General features: G+C 35.6%; 2 protein-coding genes across 6 annotated transcripts in view; one reads left to right on the top strand and one right to left on the bottom strand.

The window, feature by feature from the left end:
* LOC137644008 (organic solute transporter subunit alpha-like) overlaps positions 1-20,119 on the top strand; it is a 188,738-nt gene that overhangs the window by 79,430 nt on the left and 89,189 nt on the right. The gene's annotated exons all lie outside the window — the stretch shown is intronic.
* Positions 4,101-20,119, bottom strand: part of LOC137644007 (uncharacterized) — a 76,824-nt gene continuing 60,805 nt past the window's right edge. For all 5 annotated transcript variants that reach the window (XM_068376872.1, XM_068376876.1, XM_068376875.1 and 2 more), the window contains 3 exons: positions 8,645-8,833; positions 6,375-7,522; positions 4,101-5,326 (listed from right to left, as the gene is read on the bottom strand). In XM_068376872.1, the coding sequence (XP_068232973.1) occupies positions 5,025-5,326; positions 6,375-7,522; positions 8,645-8,833 (1,639 nt within the window). In that variant the 3' untranslated portion in view covers positions 4,101-5,024. The remainder of the gene's footprint in view (positions 5,327-6,374; positions 7,523-8,644; positions 8,834-20,119) is intronic.

Genomic DNA, 20,119 nt, shown 5'->3' with positions numbered 1-20,119 from the left:
GTCCCTGGATTCCGGCTTCCTGCAGAAGAAAAATATTTGACATCATCCATGGACTTTCACACCCCTCGGGACGCACCACTGCTCTCCTCCTCTCTGAAAAGTTCATCTGGCCAGGGATCAAAAAGGACGCCCGGGAATGGGCGAAGACATGCATCAATTGCCAAACGAGCAAGAGCAGCCGTCACACCGAATCGGGGATAGGTGATTTTCCCCAACCGAAAATACGTTTCGGTCACATCCACATCGACGTCGTGGGACCTTTGCTGCCTTCGGGATCTGCTTGCTACCTGCTGACAATCATCGATCGCTCCACGAGGTGGTTGGAAGCATCACCGGTGACCGAAGCCACAACCCAAGCATGCGCCGAAGCCCTTTTGTCGAACTGGGTGAGCAGATTTGGCGTTCCTGACAACATCACGACGGACAGAAGCCCCGTTTTCCTGTCAGAGATATGGCTCGCTCTGGCAAACCTGATGGGAACGACACTCCACAGCACCACGGCATACAACCCCGCAGCAAACGGCATGATCGAACGAACTCATCGCCCCCTCAAGGCATCACTGATGGCGAGCTGCACCGACGGGGACTGGAAATCATGACTTCCTTGGGTACTTCTCGGCCTTCGCACCGCCCCTCGCGCAGATGGCGAGCCATCGCCCGCTGAAAAGGTTTATGGAGAGGTGCTCGCAGTTCCCGGCAAATTCTTTCCCACATCAACCGACGACACACAGCTGGATCATCTTAAAGACATCGCCAGGAAGTTCAGGCCATGTCTTAAAACTTACCAGGACAGAACTAAGCACTTCAAGCCAAGGAACCTGGACGACTGCGGGTATGTTTTCGTCCGTGTCGACGCTCATCGACAGCCGCTAACCAGACCCTATCGAGGCTCCTACCGAGTAATCAAGAAAACGACGAAAGCCTTCCTTCTCGACGTGCATGTCCAAGAGGACTAGGTCTCAATAGACCGCGTGAAACCGGCGTTTCTCGAAGGAAGCAACACTGCCTCCGCGGGACCTGCCAGATCCAGAGTGCCACCTCAAAACAAGGCGCCCAATGAGAAGAAAAGCAACAAACGACAACGAGAGGTAGCGATCTATACGCCAACCGCCGACGCGCCCCTTTTTTCAAGAACAAGAGGAACCCTCCGATGCCCGAAACGATACGAAGACTAGCCTCGTCAGCCTTCTACACCTCCTGATGTTTTCTTTTTTTTGGGGGGGAGTACTTGTAAGGACATCGCTCCCTCCGTCGTCCAGCATTCGCATCGAATTCTCCATTTCATTTAAATTCTCCTTTCGCCACACTGTGGCTAACTGTATATATTTGTTCCGCTCCCTCAGAGCTACAATTTCATGTATTTATCATTTCACTACATATTTCTATTGACTTGTATTTCAAGTATTTGTACGTGTGAAAAAAACACACATTTTGTGGCGGTTGGTTCAAGCCCGATTGGCGCCAGCGCGCATGCTACATTGCCGTCCGCACCTTGTATTATATTCTCGCACCTGTTTGAATAAACCGTCAGTTGTTGATGATAGCTCGTCTCACTGTCCTTACTAGGTTATTTCAGATCATACACATCTCGAATTTAGTAAAAGGAAATTAAGCTAACCTTTTTCTATGCTTGTGTTGACCTGTGTCTGCCGATCTATAAAATAAATTTGTTTTCTGGCATATTAAATAATAACAAAAGTGATCGTAAGTTCTCAACGACAATAACAAGATGAATAAATGTGTAGCTTTTGTTGCAAATCTCATTTGGGAAAGTCTGCCATCAATTTTATTGTTTTCTGTCATTAAATTAAGTTTTGAAAGAAAACGAATACAAAGGGGAGTTGAAGTAGACTACCAATTATATGTATAAAGTATGAATAGATTTTTATTTTATCAGAGATTATCAACTTTCATCAGCATGAGGTACTTTTGGAAATTGTTTACAAGTGGCAAGACGCTGGATAATAATTATTCCCGAACACTTATGAATATTGTATTGCTAGACTTTGCTGGCAGCAAACAAGATGCTGAATAAAGTTGTGGTCAAGTTCAAATCTAGACATAACATTCAATGTACTATAGTTAACGATGGTAATTACTTGCCATATATTTTGGCCTTATTACATAATGAATACAAAAAACAAGCAGCAAGCAACATACCCGACACTCTTGAACAATATAAAATATCCATTGTTGCGATTTCAACCTAATATGGGTGGCCCTAATAGTACAGCTTTACTGACCGTGGCGATGCACAAACCCTTTCACCACGTTAAGGCCTGTTTCTTCTTCAATTGCACCGAAAATAGGGCATGTTGAAAGTCATAAGATTTATTGATAATTATAGCCTAAGGAAATGTTTGAATTTTCTTTCTAGCTTGTTTTGAGTATTGTTTTCCTGTCTGATCTGAAGCTTCCGTCTCTCATCTTATTTTGTTATATAAAAACTTGCTGTCTGTTTTATTATTTTTCCCTGATCCTGATATTAATCTCTGACGCCGTCGTTCAGTTGCTTTTTTTGTGCTTGTTGCATAAGTTTTTCATAACTTTGTCCATCCTTTTTATTCGGATCTTCCCTGACTGCACCATCTTGTATGCAGTCAATTCTAATATTATTACCGTCTAGCTGTGACCATATTTCCGAGTGATTTTCCTAAGCTGGCGGATTAATAGCTGGAACTTTAAAAATTCAAATTTGTTGCAAATGTTTTTCTCATGTGCAGGGTGACAGGTGTCGTTTCATAGTTTATATATGATTGATATATTTTAACGTTGTAACTGACCTCAACATATGTTTTTTTTTTTTTTTTTTTTTTTTTTCACTGGGTTGATTTTGCTGATGGAGCCCTTGCGCTGTTATCATCCTGATTTTCCAACAAATGTTGCAGCTCTCATAGTAATCATCATTATCATCATGGAAATTATTTCCTACTTGGTCATCTTCCATAAGATTGATTTCAATGTGGAGCTCCCGTTAACATCCTTTAGCGCCTTATTTTCCTGAGTTGGAGACTGCAGTTCCCTTCCATAGAGCCTCAGTATTCATGTTGATTTAAGGATGTTATAACTTTTCCATTGTCAACTGCTTGAATGATATCGAGAAGGTCAAATACAGCGCTAAAGTCAGTCTAAAAAGCTATCACACAAAATACTTGTCCGATTGCTTCAATATCTTGTTCTGTACCCTTACAGAACATGAACAAGACATATGATACCTCAGCTTTGTCCCTAGTGTTAGATTGTATTTTTCAATCGTAGCCAATGAAGTAAGATTGGAAGATGTACTGGTCCCAACAAATGGACCTGTTTACCTTTTCAGCCAAAGAAGGGGTGGTTATTTTTCTCAAGTTGACTAGAATAGATTGATGCCCTATATTGAGCTTTGTTATAAACAATACATTTTTTGAGACAACCTTTTGGTTCCATTAGATTTTGTTATCATTATTGTGTAAGTAGTCCGTAATATACTCCCAAGATGATAAAATAACCCTTGAAATGCTCTAAGTTGTGAAATATATTTGATCGTCAAAGAGCTTCTAAACGGCGATCAATTATATGAACTTTTGTCATGCTTCTTTAGGCAACTCTAACTCTGAGCTACGGTAATGTCTGATTAAAGATCCTTATCAGGTGATGGTTAGCCGTAATTCAAGATACTTATTAGATTTTTTGCTTCTTAGATCCTGATTTTTTTTTTTGCAGCTCTCATAGAGCGTCATTATTCATATGGTTTTAAGGATGTTATAACTTTTCCATTGTCAACTGCTTGAATGATATCAAGGAGGTCAAATGCAGCGCTAAAGTCAGTCTAAAAAGCTAAAAAGCTTAAAAGCTTTCACACAAAATACTTGTCCTATTGCTTCAATATTGTTTTTCCTTTTTTAAAGATAAGTGACATTTGGAATAAGTTAATTAATCAAATTTCTGTCAACATGATGTACCGATTAGTTAACCCATATTATAACAAAAAATTATAACAAACTTTTAATTCGTTCATATGATTCCTAATCTCAGTCCTGGAGTGTTGATTACTATTCATCGAATACTGTCCACAAAAGTACGAATCTTATGTGTAATGAGAAATGAGAAGACATTTTTTATTCATATTTATTTTATCTTTTTTTAACAGTTATCTTCAGAACGAATTGGGATATCTCGAAGGTTAAAAACAGAGGGCATACAAAAATATATATATATTTTGTTACTCCGATAATCATGAGATCATGCAAATGTAAAGAAAGAAATTATATATAAATACATTTTAGTCCTGATGAGTAGGAATAGGTATTCCATGGTCAAAAAAGGGAAACAATCCAAAACTTGTACTACAAAGCACTCGGTTATAAATAATGGAATGAAGATCAGTCTGAGAAAACAAGTCGTGCAAGGGTGTACTTTTAAACGTCTCTGAATAAAGTCAAGTAGATGTCACTTACAAGAATTGAGAAAATAGACTAACTTCCATTCTATGTTAGCATTCGGACATTGTACATACAAAATGGTTCTTATACTCATTTTTTTAATGAGGTGCATTTGCACTGACTCTCAAGGGTACCCTTTTAGCTCGGAAAAGTTTTCTTTCAGCTGATTGGTTGGACAAAATAATTCTAACCAATCAGCCAGTAGAAAACTTTTTCGAACTAAGGGCACCCCTGTGAGTCAGTGCAAATGCGCCTCATTAAAAAAATTGAGTATACGTATACATAGTGTCATAGATTCGTAGGATGACAGAGGGTAAAACAAAATCAGATTAAATAAAAAAATAAAATTTTAAAATAAATTTAGGAAATTGGTTTTCAGACACAAGAAACTCTTCCATATATCACATTTAGCATTTTTAAAAAATACTTATACGAGTTCAAAACAAACACAACATTGAAATTAATCAATTATAAGCTGATCGTACATGTATCAGGACCTAATGTCCAATGCACGTTCAGCCTTTTTAAGAACACCTTAGTTCAATACAAAAGCAACAATGAAACCAATCGGTTGTAAGCTAATCGCAATGATCCCCCATACATTTAGATCACTTTCCCAAGCTCATTTTGATTTTCCGACACGATCAAACTGCTGATCTTCTTCTCTTCGCTGTTGAACCTCTTGAGTTCCTGGGAAATGGCCTCGGCCTTTTCCACTGCCTTTTTGTACCAGAGTCTCTCATGAGAGGTCAGGGGCTGGAGGTTCAGGATGTCAATGGCTTCGTGAAGGAGACCCAAGGCTCTCCTCATGTAAACATCGTAAAAGTGATCCGTGAGACGTCCCTCGCTCATTTCAACACTCGTGAGAAGGGCCTGGCATACCCCTAACTCGTATAAGGTTGTACCTGAAATGAAAAATAAGAATCTGGTTAAGTAGAATATCGGAAATTCAAATACTTTATAGCAATTGAAAACTAAGCTGTACTATTTTTTTCCTCGATGATATACATTTTTTTTTAATCCTATTATCGCATGTGAACGTTGGTCGGCTAGTTCAAATAAAATGTCTGGTTAATCAAATTCATATATAAATGTGATATTTTTGGTTTTTAGACGAAGTGTTTTAGGAATTTCAATAGTATTCTCACAGTACTATAAAGGATTATAAGCTTCAGTAATCGAGTATGTGAAGATAATGTCTTAATGTTTTCAACAGATTTCTTAAAATTTACAATCTGTGTTAACCGTAATTTCCCAAGACTTAATTCATAGAATTTCACAATTTATGTTTACTTGAATTTCAAAGAAAAAGAAATCTAATTTGGGACACAAGAAGCAATTGACTCTCGAGTGATTGGTGCTCGAAATCTAGCTAACCTATCGCAGTGCTTAGGAGGTCCCTTGTAGGTTAATCCATGGGTTTAAAATGTTGGGAACAAATCTTGCCAGCACTTAGCAATAAGACTAATTGTTCGGGTGAACTCAAAAGTTGATTCCATCTTGATATAAGGTTCTTCAAGACCTCAACACTAATTTTTTCGCTGCCATATTTATCGAAAACGAAGGCAAGATTACATTTTTTATTTCGGAGGATTCCAGTGGTCTTGTAAGTTAGAAATAATATACAATATTGGCTTTATGTGTTGATATGCAGAAAATAAAATCTGCATTTAAAAATCCAAATTTCGAGCATTTTACTTGGAGAACCTAGATAAAGGATAAAATTTACCATGACATGGGAAAGTTTCTGTATCATATAACAATGCAATGGTGTGATTTTAACCAAATTCTCGATCATCTAAAACTCAGCCCCCTATATTTGGTAAAAAAAAATATTTTATACTTTTAATCTTTATATCTAACTGTGATGATAAACTAGAAGAAATTTCCCTATTTTATACCTAACATTAAGGAGAGTTAATGAAAAGGGTCGAATAGTTGTATATGTCTTACCGCGCCTCAACGTCAGCCCAGGCTCCAACGCATTGTAGATCTTCAGGAGACGCTCCCACAATTTGTTCTTGAAGATCAACGACTCTCGGGTATTGTTGCCCTGCAGAGTCCTTATTGCTACTTGGGCGGCCATTACCCAAATGTGATGTGTATCATGGAAGGCATATTCGACCTTTTCTAGGACGTTTTGCACTCCTTTGGGATTTGTTCTGATGAAAGTGTCATTACAGTCAAATCTTGAGAGCCATTGACTATATTCCATTTTCACTAATAGATCCGGAATCGCATTGTGACACGCGGGACATTCCCAGATAGTGTCCCAAAGCCAAGTCTTTGGTTCTAAATATTGTTTTTTACATTTTTCACACTTAGGCGCAGAATAATGTAGACCGAGTTCAGTTGGGTCGCTACATCGTTGGCAGTCGCAGGTGAAGTAATGGACGGCGTTTGTGTAAGCGTGTCTCTCCCAGACTGGCTCAGTGATCCCTGTGTACGTTATGTAGAGGGGACTTCCAGCATTAATGTCAACAGCAGCTCTGGCATACATGGCTCCCCCAGAGTCAGATGAGACTGTCACGTTTGGGTAACAGGAATGGTTGATGCGACCTAATTTTGGGTACATTCCACGAAGACTCACATCTGTTGGACTTCGCCATTCGAAGCAGTTGGCCATAATCGCCCCTCTCGCGTGATGAACAAGTTTAGGCTGAAAATTTGCTTTCAAAATATCTGTGATGTATTTTATAGTGGCCATGTGATAGGGTTCCTTTTCCATTTCCAGTTGGACGGCGTGGCTGGCCATACTGAGTAGGCGTCGCCATGCCGTAGGGTTGGTGTTACGTAGCAGAAGACAACGGAGGACAAGGATACAGTCATAACGTCGTGTTTCTGATATATCAGCAGGCTGGCCTTTTTTAGCTTTGTCGTTCGCCAAAACAGGGCACTCTGCAACGTGTAACTCTGAAGTGGCACAAGGAAGTGAACACAGAGGCCATAGACATTTTGGACATCTTGTGAAGTACATATCTGTGATGCTTTTGTGACATCCTAGACACACTGGACGAGAAGAAGCTCTTGGTCCCAGAGCTATCGGTTCTTCCTTGAAAAGAAGTTCGCCTGCTTTCACATTATGACTCGGCACTAAATATCTGAAAAAAAAAAGATTAATGATTCGTTATTTGCCGTAACTAGAGAGGGTATTTTTTTTTTATTTTGCAAACTGAATTTTCGAAAAAGAAATTTTTCTTGCATAGATGTCAATTTGGGGTTTCATGTTTGATGCCATAATCACTACAATTCTTATCAGTTGAGCAAGTCTTATCTGAAGAAAACACAAGGAGATATAATTCCATTTAACTTTTATGTTTTAGCATTACTTTTATTTCAGGCTGTAGGCCGTTGAAATACTGTATTTGTATCTATTCTTACTCACGTGTAAGTAAATATGTGCAAAATATTCTTGCATATTAATCAAAATATTCTAGCATATCAATTTCATTAAGTTATCCAAAAAATATCCGTGTAGCATATAAACATATTCTCATATACGCATGTAAACATTCCATACTTGGACACTAGGTTAAGTATATATGTAGGTAAATGGTGTGTGTGTGCGTGAGTATATTTACACAAAGCAAAAAAAAAAAAAGAAAAAAACTTCAAGTAGATCAAAGGGCAACATTGGCTCGGTTCCATAGACCGGGAGGGGGTGGAATTTCTGGCAGAACTGACCCAATCATGAATTTAACTGAATAAACTTAGAGGAATGTTAGAATTTATATCATCCTCATTAGTTCTAGTAAAGAAAAGATCATGTCTTATTGAATATTGAAACTATATGATTGATATTGTAACTAATGACGTTTGTTAGTAAATTAGAATATTTTTTTTTTCTCGCTTCCATGAAATTACGATTTGATTTGCTGAATAATCATACAGACAGATCATGAAATTTCATCAGTCTATGTTAATCATTTTAATCATTCAAACTAAACAATGATTCATCAAACAGTGAAAAGTGGAGTCGAAACCCATTGTCTCCGAATAGAAATAGTTTTATCAAGGTCAACATTCTCTCTCTCTATCTCTCTCTCTCTCTCTCTCTCTCTATTTCTATCTTTCTCTCTCTCTTTTTTTCTCTATCTTTCTCTCTTTCTCTCTCTTTCGCTTTATCTTTCTATCTATTGCCCCCCCCCTCTCTCTCTCTCTCTCTCTCTCTCTCTCTCTCTCTCTCTCTCTCTCTCTCTCTCTCTCTCTCTCTCTTTTTTTACCTTCCTCTCTCAGGATCTTTCACTTCGATGACAGTCGGTATACAAGTGTCTTTATGTTCCTCCCAGTGATCTTCCTGATGACTGGTTGAGCAGTAGAAGACCTGGTTACACTCAGGGCAGGGGACGGGCGCCTCTTCAGCGTCACACACTTCGCAAATTTCCTTCACCCCCATTTTTCTGCGGTTGGAGCTGTAAGATGAAGATTGATAGGAATTAATGTTATAGTCTAATTTATTGTTATTGTCACTTTTACAAATCAAGGGGCAACGCTTGTAGAAAAGCAAAAATATTAAATGCCCATTTTTATAATTTATCATTACCATTATTATTATTGTTGTTGATGCTGCTGTTGTTAATAAAACTGCAACCCTTGTTGAAAATGCAAAATATTACAAGTTTTTTATTGTTGTGGGTTAAACTATAACCATTTTCGTAAAAGTAACATTTTAAAAGTTGATTATCATTATTATTGTCATTGTTGTTGTAATAAACCAAACTGCAACTCTTGTGCAAGGGCCATTTTAGGAAAAGCAGCCCTGTACTGAAAAGAAAATTCAAATTTAGAAATGGATAATAAAAGAAAAATAACAAAGGAAAGGGAACTAGTAATATGAAACAAGACAAATAAAACTTTGAAATGCAACACTATAGAGCCTGCTGAAAAAACTTATTCACAAACTTCGAACTAAAGTTCCATCGATTTAGGGTTAAAACTTTTAGAATTCAGCTTAGTATACAAATCCTTAATTAAGAAAGAATAAGATTTAAGCTTTTTATTTAAGTGCAGCATGATAGGAATTTTAATTTTCGTTGAATTTATTGTAGTTGAAGTGCAAGTTGGTAGAATTATAAATTGCCTTTGCATTGCAGCTTAGTGAAAATTGAATAAATCAGGCAAGTTTCTGTTGATAAGAAAGTACCAACTGATATTCATTGGAATTATTAACAAAGGGCTGATTAGTTGGAATTTTAATTTAATGTAAAATTGTATATTTGTAGGCACTGGTATTTGTGGCAATGTATTGTGTAAGGTTTATTTTTTTCACAGCCCGTGTGTAGTCATCATTTAAGAAAAAAAAAAAAAAAAAAAAAAAAACATATAATCATTTACAGGTGTCTTGCTTCAGTTCCAGTTACATCAAAATAGATGATCCCCAGATCGTCAACCGGGCAAGCCCAACCCCCAACTGTGGTGCCCAACCACAACAGTGGCGTCCCCAGTAAAAAGCTTAAACTCACGGTCCTGGGATGGCATCGATCTGTTGTCATGCGAATGCTAGGCGAACGCGTTACTTATGTACTAGCCAGTAAAGTTTTGTTAACTATCTAGGACTGGATAAGTCTTTACAAGTGTGTATGCCATTGTGCATGAAAATTAAGTCATCACTGAATTATTTATGTCAGGGCTTATCATCATCATCATAATTATTAGTTACTGAAAATAATTGCGGGACAAGAGTAGCTGATATGGATTGTAAATAAGGATTTCGTATTAAATGACATGAGGAAATAGGGGCTAAGAAAGTTGAAGGAGATGAACAGTTAGGTAGAATGGATCAGAGAAAACTAAGGGAAAACATAAGACGATGAGTGTGCTATGCAAGACACACTGAAGGTAGCACCAATATGAGACGGTGTTTGTATAAGATGTGGAATTTTTGTTTATCAATTTCATATCTTCTATAGTTTGACTCAGGACTTTTTGAGTAAAATTACCATCGAAAACTAATGTTTGATAATCAACTGGAGTTTTGCAACATTTAAAAAGACTAACATAAAATCAAATTTAGTGACAAAAAAAAAATCCATATCAATTTCAACTATGTCACATATCTTGCAAAATTTTAAAATTTACATAATTCAAGTTTCTTGCCATGAAGTATTATTTATGAAAAAAATAAACTCGTTCAGTGTGTTATTATTTCCATGTTGTTCATCCTAAGATAAAAGCGTGAAAAGAAGAGCTACGATATGAAGAAAACAACGCATTAATTAGTTTAAGCAGTTCGTTGTTGTTTTAATTTGAAGACGTTTTGACGTTCACTAACGTCTTAATAGATTGAATCAGAATGATTGACAGACGATCAATAGTAGATGCTCTGAATTGATTGCCAACAGTATTTCCAGATTGAAGTGCATCGGCTTTAATGGTTGCCAAGTCTGCAATCTCCAAATGTGGCAAGATTCTGCAGTTGCTATGGTCCCAAAATATTCAATCTGTTAAATTTCAATGCCATATTTATCCATCTAATTAACTCCAATAAGAATTCTGGAGTTTCTCACGTGTTTATTTTATTATATAGCATGTCATCAGCGGGCAGAGTAGACTGGCAACTAAAATGAAATATAAGATGTCTGAAAATAGCCAAAATGCAATTTGATATCAAATGACTCGCCAGTTCTCAAATTATATAAGACATCAATTCGCAATCAGATCACAGAGTTGTTGATCAAGGCATCAAGTCCACCTGTCATTATTTACAGGAATGCCATGTGCGCCGCAGTAGTACAGTATATACTATGACGTCATCGTTACTCAGGGCCGCAGAGGACCTACTTGCTGTCAACTCATAGCTGTATCCGAAATTTCACCTGTCAGACAATATAGATATTTAAAACCATAAAACCACCTTTACAATATTATTCAATATAGAATTTTATGAAATAATCTTAGTAAATTGTAAGTAGCATGTTTTTTTTTTTTATATAATTCAGAGAAAATATATATCCCCCAGATGTTATTAAAAGCGCTATGGATAAATTTCTCTGTATAGAAAACGTTCCTCGTATGAACCTGTATGATTTTCCTTTAGAGTTCCTCGAGTAATCTGATACGTTCTGCCCCCAAATTGAGACCCCACATTGTGCCAAAACACTTATGCATTTTTATATCAACCCCTTTGTGTACGGTACATAAATAGTTTATATGTGCATTTTATGTGTATAATTATGAATGTGTATTCATAATGTGCACACACACATCTCCCCTATATAATAAAGAGCACGTGTCAAGCTACACACATAAACACACACATATATATACGTGTATATATATATATATATATATATATATATATATATATATATATATATATATATATATATATATATATAAATTTATTTTCGGTCACGCTCAGTATCATGGCCAAATGTCTAGGGGTGAGAGGGGTCATAGTTAGGAAAGGAGAGGGGGTGGGAAGGATTAGATGTGTGTGTGCGTATGTGCGTTCTTATTTATCCAAGCATGTAGCTGTCATTTTTGACGGTTTGCGTACATTAGTGTATATATATATATATATATATATATATATATATATATATATATATATATATATATATATATATATATATATATATATATATATATATATATATATACATAGATAGATAGATAGATAGATAGATAGATAGTATGTGTGTTTGCGTGTGTGACTACATGCTGTTAACATATTTTCTATTATGTATTCATAAACTCAGCTGTGTTTATACTTCACATTTTACCTCCTGTCGTTGCCAATTTTGAAGGACGACGAAAGTGCTATTAAAAAAAAAAAAAAAAAAAAAAAAAAAAAAAAAAAACTAATGATAACCAATATTTTTTTTTTTTTTTCAAATTGCAGAACTGACATACGTTTGCAAAAATAATTAATAGCCGAAGTTTTTATATGCCAACGAATTATAAAGCCTATCGCTCTCTCTCTTGTTTTATTACTAAATATACGATATATAATTTTACAAGCATTTGTAATAAAACTGGTGATCAATGACGTTAAGGATGAAATTTTGTCTGTAAGAAAGTTAAAGTATATCCGGCAAAATGAATTTCAGTGCTTAGTGCGCTGTATAGCGTACATCCTTATTTTATCAAGTCAAATGATTTAACTCGAGCGTTGGAGGTTGCAATTACATCCTTATCTAGTCTGTTTAGAAATGGCCGACGACAACTAATGAACTCTTGGATTGCATTATGGAGGATACAGTATCTTTAGCTTTAAACAAGTGAACACTTAAGCACTGAAAGTAATAAAATAACATTAGTGTAAAATAATGAAATAATTATAACTAAGTACTCACGTCATTGGAAAGAGATTTGGGCATCATTCAATTCTATTAGTATTTACTTTTTAATTGTCAATCGTTACTTCTGTACTTTTTAAGATTCCTGTTTTTAGCATAAGCCATTTTATTTACTTCAAAAGCCATTCATTACAATATGCAATCTTACCTTTACGTAATGAGATATTTATTTCAGCCCTCTGTTGGTGCCAAGGTAATTTGATAAATAATGTCAGTCTCAAGCGTGAACACTAAACGTCAGTCGTCTTGACTTGGGATTAGAGTGAGTTCGTCCCTGACAGTCGACGCTGCACCACCATCCACCCTCGTCCAAAACCTCACTGACAGTGGCACATTAGGAAGGCCATAGTTTGAGAGAGAGATTAGAGAGAAAGAGAGAGCCCGCCCGCTTCCCCCTTTTCTGTATACCCGCCGAGATACAAATACTAAATTTGGACTTTATTGCCCTTTCCTTACTGTGCAGTATATTTTTGTGTTCCCCAGGAGAAATTGTGGATTATAAAATGTTTGTGAATGTAACGTCTCATCAGAAGGCTTAATAAGAAGTGTGCAGTGTTTGTTTACTTGGGTTTCCTATTCGTCCAGTTATAACTGCCTCAAGTCCTGCGGTCGTCATCGAGGAATGTTGGGAATGTAAGTAGGTTCAGTTGCCGAAATTTCCCTTTCTAAAAGTCAAGTCATATCGGGTTATGTGTGACTGTTTTAGCAATGATTAATTGGTATATGCTGTTTAAGCATTCCGAAAGCTATATTTTATTGGTAATATGATACCATACTTATTTTGTTCATTTTGATAATTTCCTTCGCTTTTATCATCGAATTTAAAAAAAATCCATCGACAACCTGCTCTTGATATACTACTGTCAAATCTGTTAAATAGCGAAGATACCAGTTAATAAAATCTGAGATTTATTCATGTGTAACTATTCAAATAATGTTTCTTTTGTGAGAAAGAAACTTCGTTAAAGCGATAGGTATACGTTAGTTGGAATCGATAAATAAACCTTTGGGGAAATGGGATAGGAAGCGAAAAGCCTATATTGAAATCCACCAGCGAGTCGTATATGTTTCTTTATTAATATTTTCATATAGATACAATATCAGGAAATTATTTACTTCGAATCTTGAGAGATTAAGAACGAATAGAAGAGGGGGGTGGGTGGGGGGGGGGGAAGGGTGTATATGATACCAAACTCCAAGAGTCCTCACCGCCAACAATGTCGTCACGATGAAACCGTTTTTAGATTGACAGAAATTTTGTATATTATATACTTGGCGTATCATGTCAACTCTTGATTTCTTATTCCAAGCCCCAAAAAACAAGGAAGAATAACTAGAGCTAAAACATCGTTTAATTTCATTTAAATCCATAACGAATACAGTTTCCCTTTCCTGACTAGAAGAGATATGCGTGGAATTCTGAAAAAAAAATGCCCTTTTAAGAATAATATTGTCTTTCTGTGAAACTAAATCAACTTGGATCGTGTTTCAAAACAACTCGCAAAACTTGAACGAACAGAATATTTCATATAATATTTTCAAAGACTTGCCTATTCCAAAAGGAGAAGGACGCGCCAATTCGTAATTGAGATTAAAGATTTTCCAGTTAGGATATTTATATAAATACAAACCGAAAAATACGTTTTTACTAAATTTTAGATTTTTTTTTTATTCGAAAACCAAATTCTACACTTCGTATAATAATTGGTTATAACCAATAAGCACATTGTTTTGTATCTTTTTCCTTATCAATATTAAAAGTTTTCTTGAAAGAAGACTAGATGTTTAAGATTTATGACATCAACAAACTCTTTAATGCATTAAAAAGTATTCGGGTTGAATTAATCGTCTAGAAATAAATCCGGAAGCGTGCTTGTTGACAACATTTAGAGTTAAAAGGTTACCAGGATCGCAGTAACTTTCAAGGCGATAAATAACCGTAGAGTTTTTACAAAACAATGATCAAAGTTAATGTACTCGTGAAATTACCAAAGTTCCCACAGTAGAAATTGTACTTTTTGGTTCATATGAAAAATGACACATATTACACCCATTTGATAAGACACTTCCATCGATTATTTAGGCGAATTCTGTATTTTTCAATCAAACTACTTATCTCTATTTCTGACCTTGCTTGGAAGGTGAGGAGGTTCTGGCTATCCCGACTCCAATTCTACACTGCTTTGTAAATATCCTGCTTCGTACCACAGGAAAACCTCCCTCCCCCACCCCCGCTAATCAGGTCTTGCTATGCTTAGAGATCTCAGCATCTTTAGGCGCTGTTTTCAAGTTTGTATACAAACTGAATCAGTGATTGTTAACGAATATCAGTTTGTTTCGCATAAATCCACAAATAGGATAGGCCTATACAGACTCCGGGGATAGCTGTCCTCACAGTGAAACAGATGTGTTAACGCTGTTCTCCCCCAAAGATGTGGAGGAGGATTATGGCCTGTTGCATTGGTATTTGGCCGTTAGTGGGACTTGACGTCCCCAGAGACTGCAAATCCCTTGTAGCTGCTGATTGGTACTTCCTGAAGGGAAGATGAGCCAAGATGCTCAGAAATAAAAGTTTGCGAATTATAGTTTGCATTTATTTGTATTCTATAAAACTGTTTATAGAATTAGGAAGTTATATTCAAAATTTATCGATATTTATTTGTATTCTATAAAACTGTTTATTGAATTAGGAAGTTATATTCAAAATTTATCGATATTTATTTGTATTCTATAAAACTGTTTATAGAATTTGGAAGTTATTTTCAAAATTTATCGGTATTTATTTGTATTCTATAAAACTATTTATAGAATTTGGAAGTTATTTTCAAAATTTATCTGTGTCTTACGAGTAATATGCAAAAGAAAGTATTGATGCAGATATGCTTTAGAAATAAATTTTGCAGAATTAAAGAAAAATTAGCACGAACAGGTAAAGATTTTTATCAATGTGTTTGTCTTTAACTAACTCATTTGAGAAATTATATATTTAGATTCGTGGTTATATTTTGCTTTATCTTAATGACTAGACGTTTTCGTAATGTGACAACGTATTTAAAGCTGAAATAAATTGACATTGAAATACAATCATTATGATTAATAGCTGGAATTTTATCACTATAACAAAAGTCAGTAGTCTTAAATATACGTAAGATATTTTCCATGCTTATTAAAAATTGTCTGAGAGAAGGAATAAAAGACGATAAATGGAGAAACAGCTAGTGGAGTGTATGATGTATACAGGCATGAAAGTGTTCACTTTTGGCTCCAAAAAAATATGGCTAAAAATATGAAAATATATACCGTAGAAACGTTCGTATGAGACTTTGACGTGTGTCGTAGTGTACATAATGTTTGTGGAATACTATTCATTTGCATTAGGTTTTTATGTGCAAAGATGATGATCATGTCTTAACTAAATGGAGAGTGTAGGTCGATAAGCGCAGTTAGCTTTTGCAGGTGGATGCGCGAAAGTCTTCAGGCAGGAGATCGAATCCTGTCTGTTCCCGGATATGGCACGTGACGTTTTTGAACAAGTGTGAAAATCGAAGGATATGAAACAAAATTTTGTCCAAGTTTTGACAGTTGCAGTTAGGAAATGAATGTGTTAAATGTTTGAGGAGTCTCGTCTTTTCATGGGTAGGCTATAGCAATAGCAATTAACGTTCACGAATAAATTCTATTAATTTTGTCTTGGATAACGAGCTTTTCTCTTGATTAATCTTTGGTATATCATATAATTTTTTTTTTTTTTTAGTAAAAAAATATAAGCATTATAAAACCCATATCTAGTACATGTGGGGATTTATTGTTTCATATATCTTTTGTTTGATTCCAGTACTATTTATGAAGTTTTTCTAATCTTGTCCTTTAGACGAACTGTCAAAAAAATCTTTATGAAGCCCTAAACCGGAAATTTAACCAGTTTTTGTCGACTCACACATACGCATATATATATATATATATATATATATATATATATATATATATATATATATATATATATATATATATGCGTATGTGTTTGTCGACTCACACATACGCATATATATATATATATATATATATATATATATATATATATATATATATATATATATATATGTGTGTGTATATGTATATGTATATGTATATGTATATGTATGTATGTATGTATGTATATAAATTATATATCTATATCTATATCTACAGTATATATATATATATATATATATATATATATATATATATATATATATATATATATATATATATATATATATATATATATATATATAATCGGGATGTCTAATCTTTTATAAGAATGAAGACTTGCAAATAGATTAAACCCCACCAGTTAAATACACCAAGATGTCTTTGTCAGTTACTGGCTTTAGTCCACATTTGCTTTTATGTTCTGTTGTTTAGTGGCATTATTGATTTAAGAGGTCTCGTATCTCTCGTACTCTTCTACTTTTATTTCTGATGGTTGGAGGAAGATTCCCTGTTGGTTATCACTGCCTTCTACCGGTACGCGATCTGTACACCTTTTGAATTTTACAGTTAGAACAGGAATTCCTGGCACACCGTACTCTGAGATAGAGTACCCTGTCACGCCCTTCCTCCTCGCTGAGTTCTTGCTTGCCATCTTACCCACCACCTTAGTCATCTCTCCCTTCACCATCTGGTTGGTTACCCGCCGGGCAGTAAGGGAGTGACAGGGCGCATTTCCTCAGGGTGGTGTGCCAGAACTTCCTTTGTCCTACTATACATGCGAAAGAATTTTAGTAGTTGGAGGATATAATCACATTGGTGAGAACCATATTTAATGATTCTCTCTATGACCATCTTGAATCCTTGTTCATTGTAAAAGAATTTCGTTCGTTTTAGTTGAGTAAAAATATTAAGGGTCCGTGACCTCTAATTAGGGACAAAATTTTAATGATATTTTTTGTTTATCCTGTGCTAATATACAGCAAAATTTGTGGGGTGACTCATCCCAAAACATTGGGATAACTTCGTAAAGTGGCTAAATCCAAGATAGCCGTCAAGTTCTCTTAGACTATTCATATATTAGCATATATTGATAATCAACATTGGTGTGTACTTCCACTTAAATGTATTTGCACTCAGAAAAAGTAGCATTTGTTGAAAATTAAGTCAATCATAATTGATAAAAGGAGAATAAAATCCAATATGGCTGTCATTTATATGCTAATTGTCATTGCATAAGTTCAACTCATTGTGTGAGCATGATTAACTGACATTCCATACAAAAAAAAAGAAAAAACAAAAAGATTTGAGATATTAAATCATTAATGAATTGCATTGATATCTGTCCAAGATAAATTGAATTCCCCTTATGCAAATGTATAGTTTGTGGGAGTGACTGAAGTATATAAGAGAAATATAAGTTAAAAAAAAAAAAAAAAAAAAAAAAAAAAAGACTGCTAACATAACATAGGACTCCAATATTCAAAAGAATCAAAATCCTCAAGTCTAGATGCATCTGAATCACATGAAACAGAATATGTTAATGTTTCTGTGCCTATGTCTAGCATAATCTCCCCAATTATAAAGGCTTCCATCAGGTTTCAGTCTGTCTTTTGCAGGTGTAGAAAGTCACCATATGAAGCCCAAGTCAATCAAAGCTATGAAAGGTTCATTTATATTAAGTTTCGTAAAGGCAAACTTTTCAATATTTTTTTACGTTTTCTCAGTGAACCATTGATTTTAAAAGTAGACATTAATCAGTAATGCGATATTGCAGGACTTCTGGAAGGTCAAACTTTTCTTCACTATTCTCTGCTCAAGTTTTAACTTCAGTCATAGCTTTGTTTTCCATTGCATCCGTTTTTTATCTAGATTTAGATGCTTTCCTTGTTGGCTAACTCCATGGAAAAAAATTAATCTGGAGTTTCTGTCAATTGTTCCACTGAAAGGCACAATATCAGAGAACATCCTTTGATTGAAAAATTCTTGGATAATCTTTCCTCCATTAGTGTTTGCTGTTTCAAAGTCCTTTACGAGTTCTTCTGGTGTAACTTGGCTTGATTGCAAGGATCGAAGGGTGGTGTTTCTTAAATCAAAAGGGTCAGATGCAAATTCTGTCAAACTCTGATCCTTGTGTATAGCCTGTTCATCAATCTCAAAATGAGAACTAGAGTTTTCAATATGACCTTTTGCAAAAGAATTGAGATTGGCCAAATCATGCAGAGAAACTTCTCTCTTAATAAAATTGACTGCCCTTGTATACATTAGTAGCATTGTTTCATTCTTCAGAAAGTGAGACTTCCCGGCATTCATTTTGGATCTCTTGTTCATTGTTATCTCAATCCAGAGGTCCAAAGGTAAGCATGAATATGGTTGTCCGGTCATAGATTGAGAGAATAGTTCTTCATGCATCTATTGAGCTTTATCTCAGGCAAGGAACTAATTTTAAGCCTGAATTTGGTAAGCCAACTTCCATGGTTGTTTTTACCGAGTGGACTTTTGAAGGCATCCCGGTCTTAAATACGTATGGCATGAATATTATACAACGGAAACGTAACCATTTCCATTAAGCTAAGCCAGTAGGTTGTCGTGGAACTCAGTTTGTTCAAGCATGGCAAACACTGCTGCTACAAATAGAGATATCTCTGGATTTGCTTGTAAACTTCAATAGGCATCACGTAACACATCTTGTGTGTGGAGATTTGGAGAAATTGATAACTCATTTTCAAAGCCATTTTGGGCGATTTTTCGTGTCTGTAGTTCGTACACTAATTTTAGGCAACGAACTTCTCTCGTGATGTTTCACCTTCAATGCTTGATCAACGGAACCTTCTGCTATCACATCAGCTGTGACTAGAAACTCTGCGAGTCCCCATTTCTTAAATTGTTTGTTGATTGTTGACATAAGACATATGTGTATCAAAGGTACCAAGGAATGGAAGGATTAGTTTGAATTGTTCAGGATGTTCATTCTTAATTTCAGCAAAAGCAGCATAAACTGGCTGATCCCCAATTAACTGAATGGATGGCATGCCATTTTGATGAGCCGCTTGTACCACACAACACACAGCTTCATGTACAACAGCTTTTAGGTTTTATAACATTAGATAGTAGTATGCTTTGCCTTTGGTGACAGGGCTATGAACATTGGCTTGGAACCCTATTTGTGTTTGTGGTAAAACAATTTTTCCCAGGTCAGCCAGTCTTGCCAGACTATGGATGTCTGCAGTTTGCCTTTGTACTGCCAGCTCTGCTGGTTCAGCGGTAATTTCAATTGCTGGCTTGCAGCTGATTGCCCATGCATGAATTTGTAAGGTTATACTTTGTGTGCAATTTATAATTGTTTTCAGATCTTGGAGCTTACATTTTGTGATTAGCTTGTCACAGTGTTTATTGGAGTAATTTCCAGCAATAGCGTTAGTCTGAAAA

This window comes from Palaemon carinicauda, chromosome 7 (genome assembly GCF_036898095.1).
Source record: "Palaemon carinicauda isolate YSFRI2023 chromosome 7, ASM3689809v2, whole genome shotgun sequence".
NCBI classification, from domain to species: Eukaryota; Metazoa; Arthropoda; class Malacostraca; order Decapoda; family Palaemonidae; genus Palaemon; species Palaemon carinicauda.
Note: the sequence above shows the minus strand (reverse complement) of the source record. Positions and strands in the feature narration are given on the sequence as shown.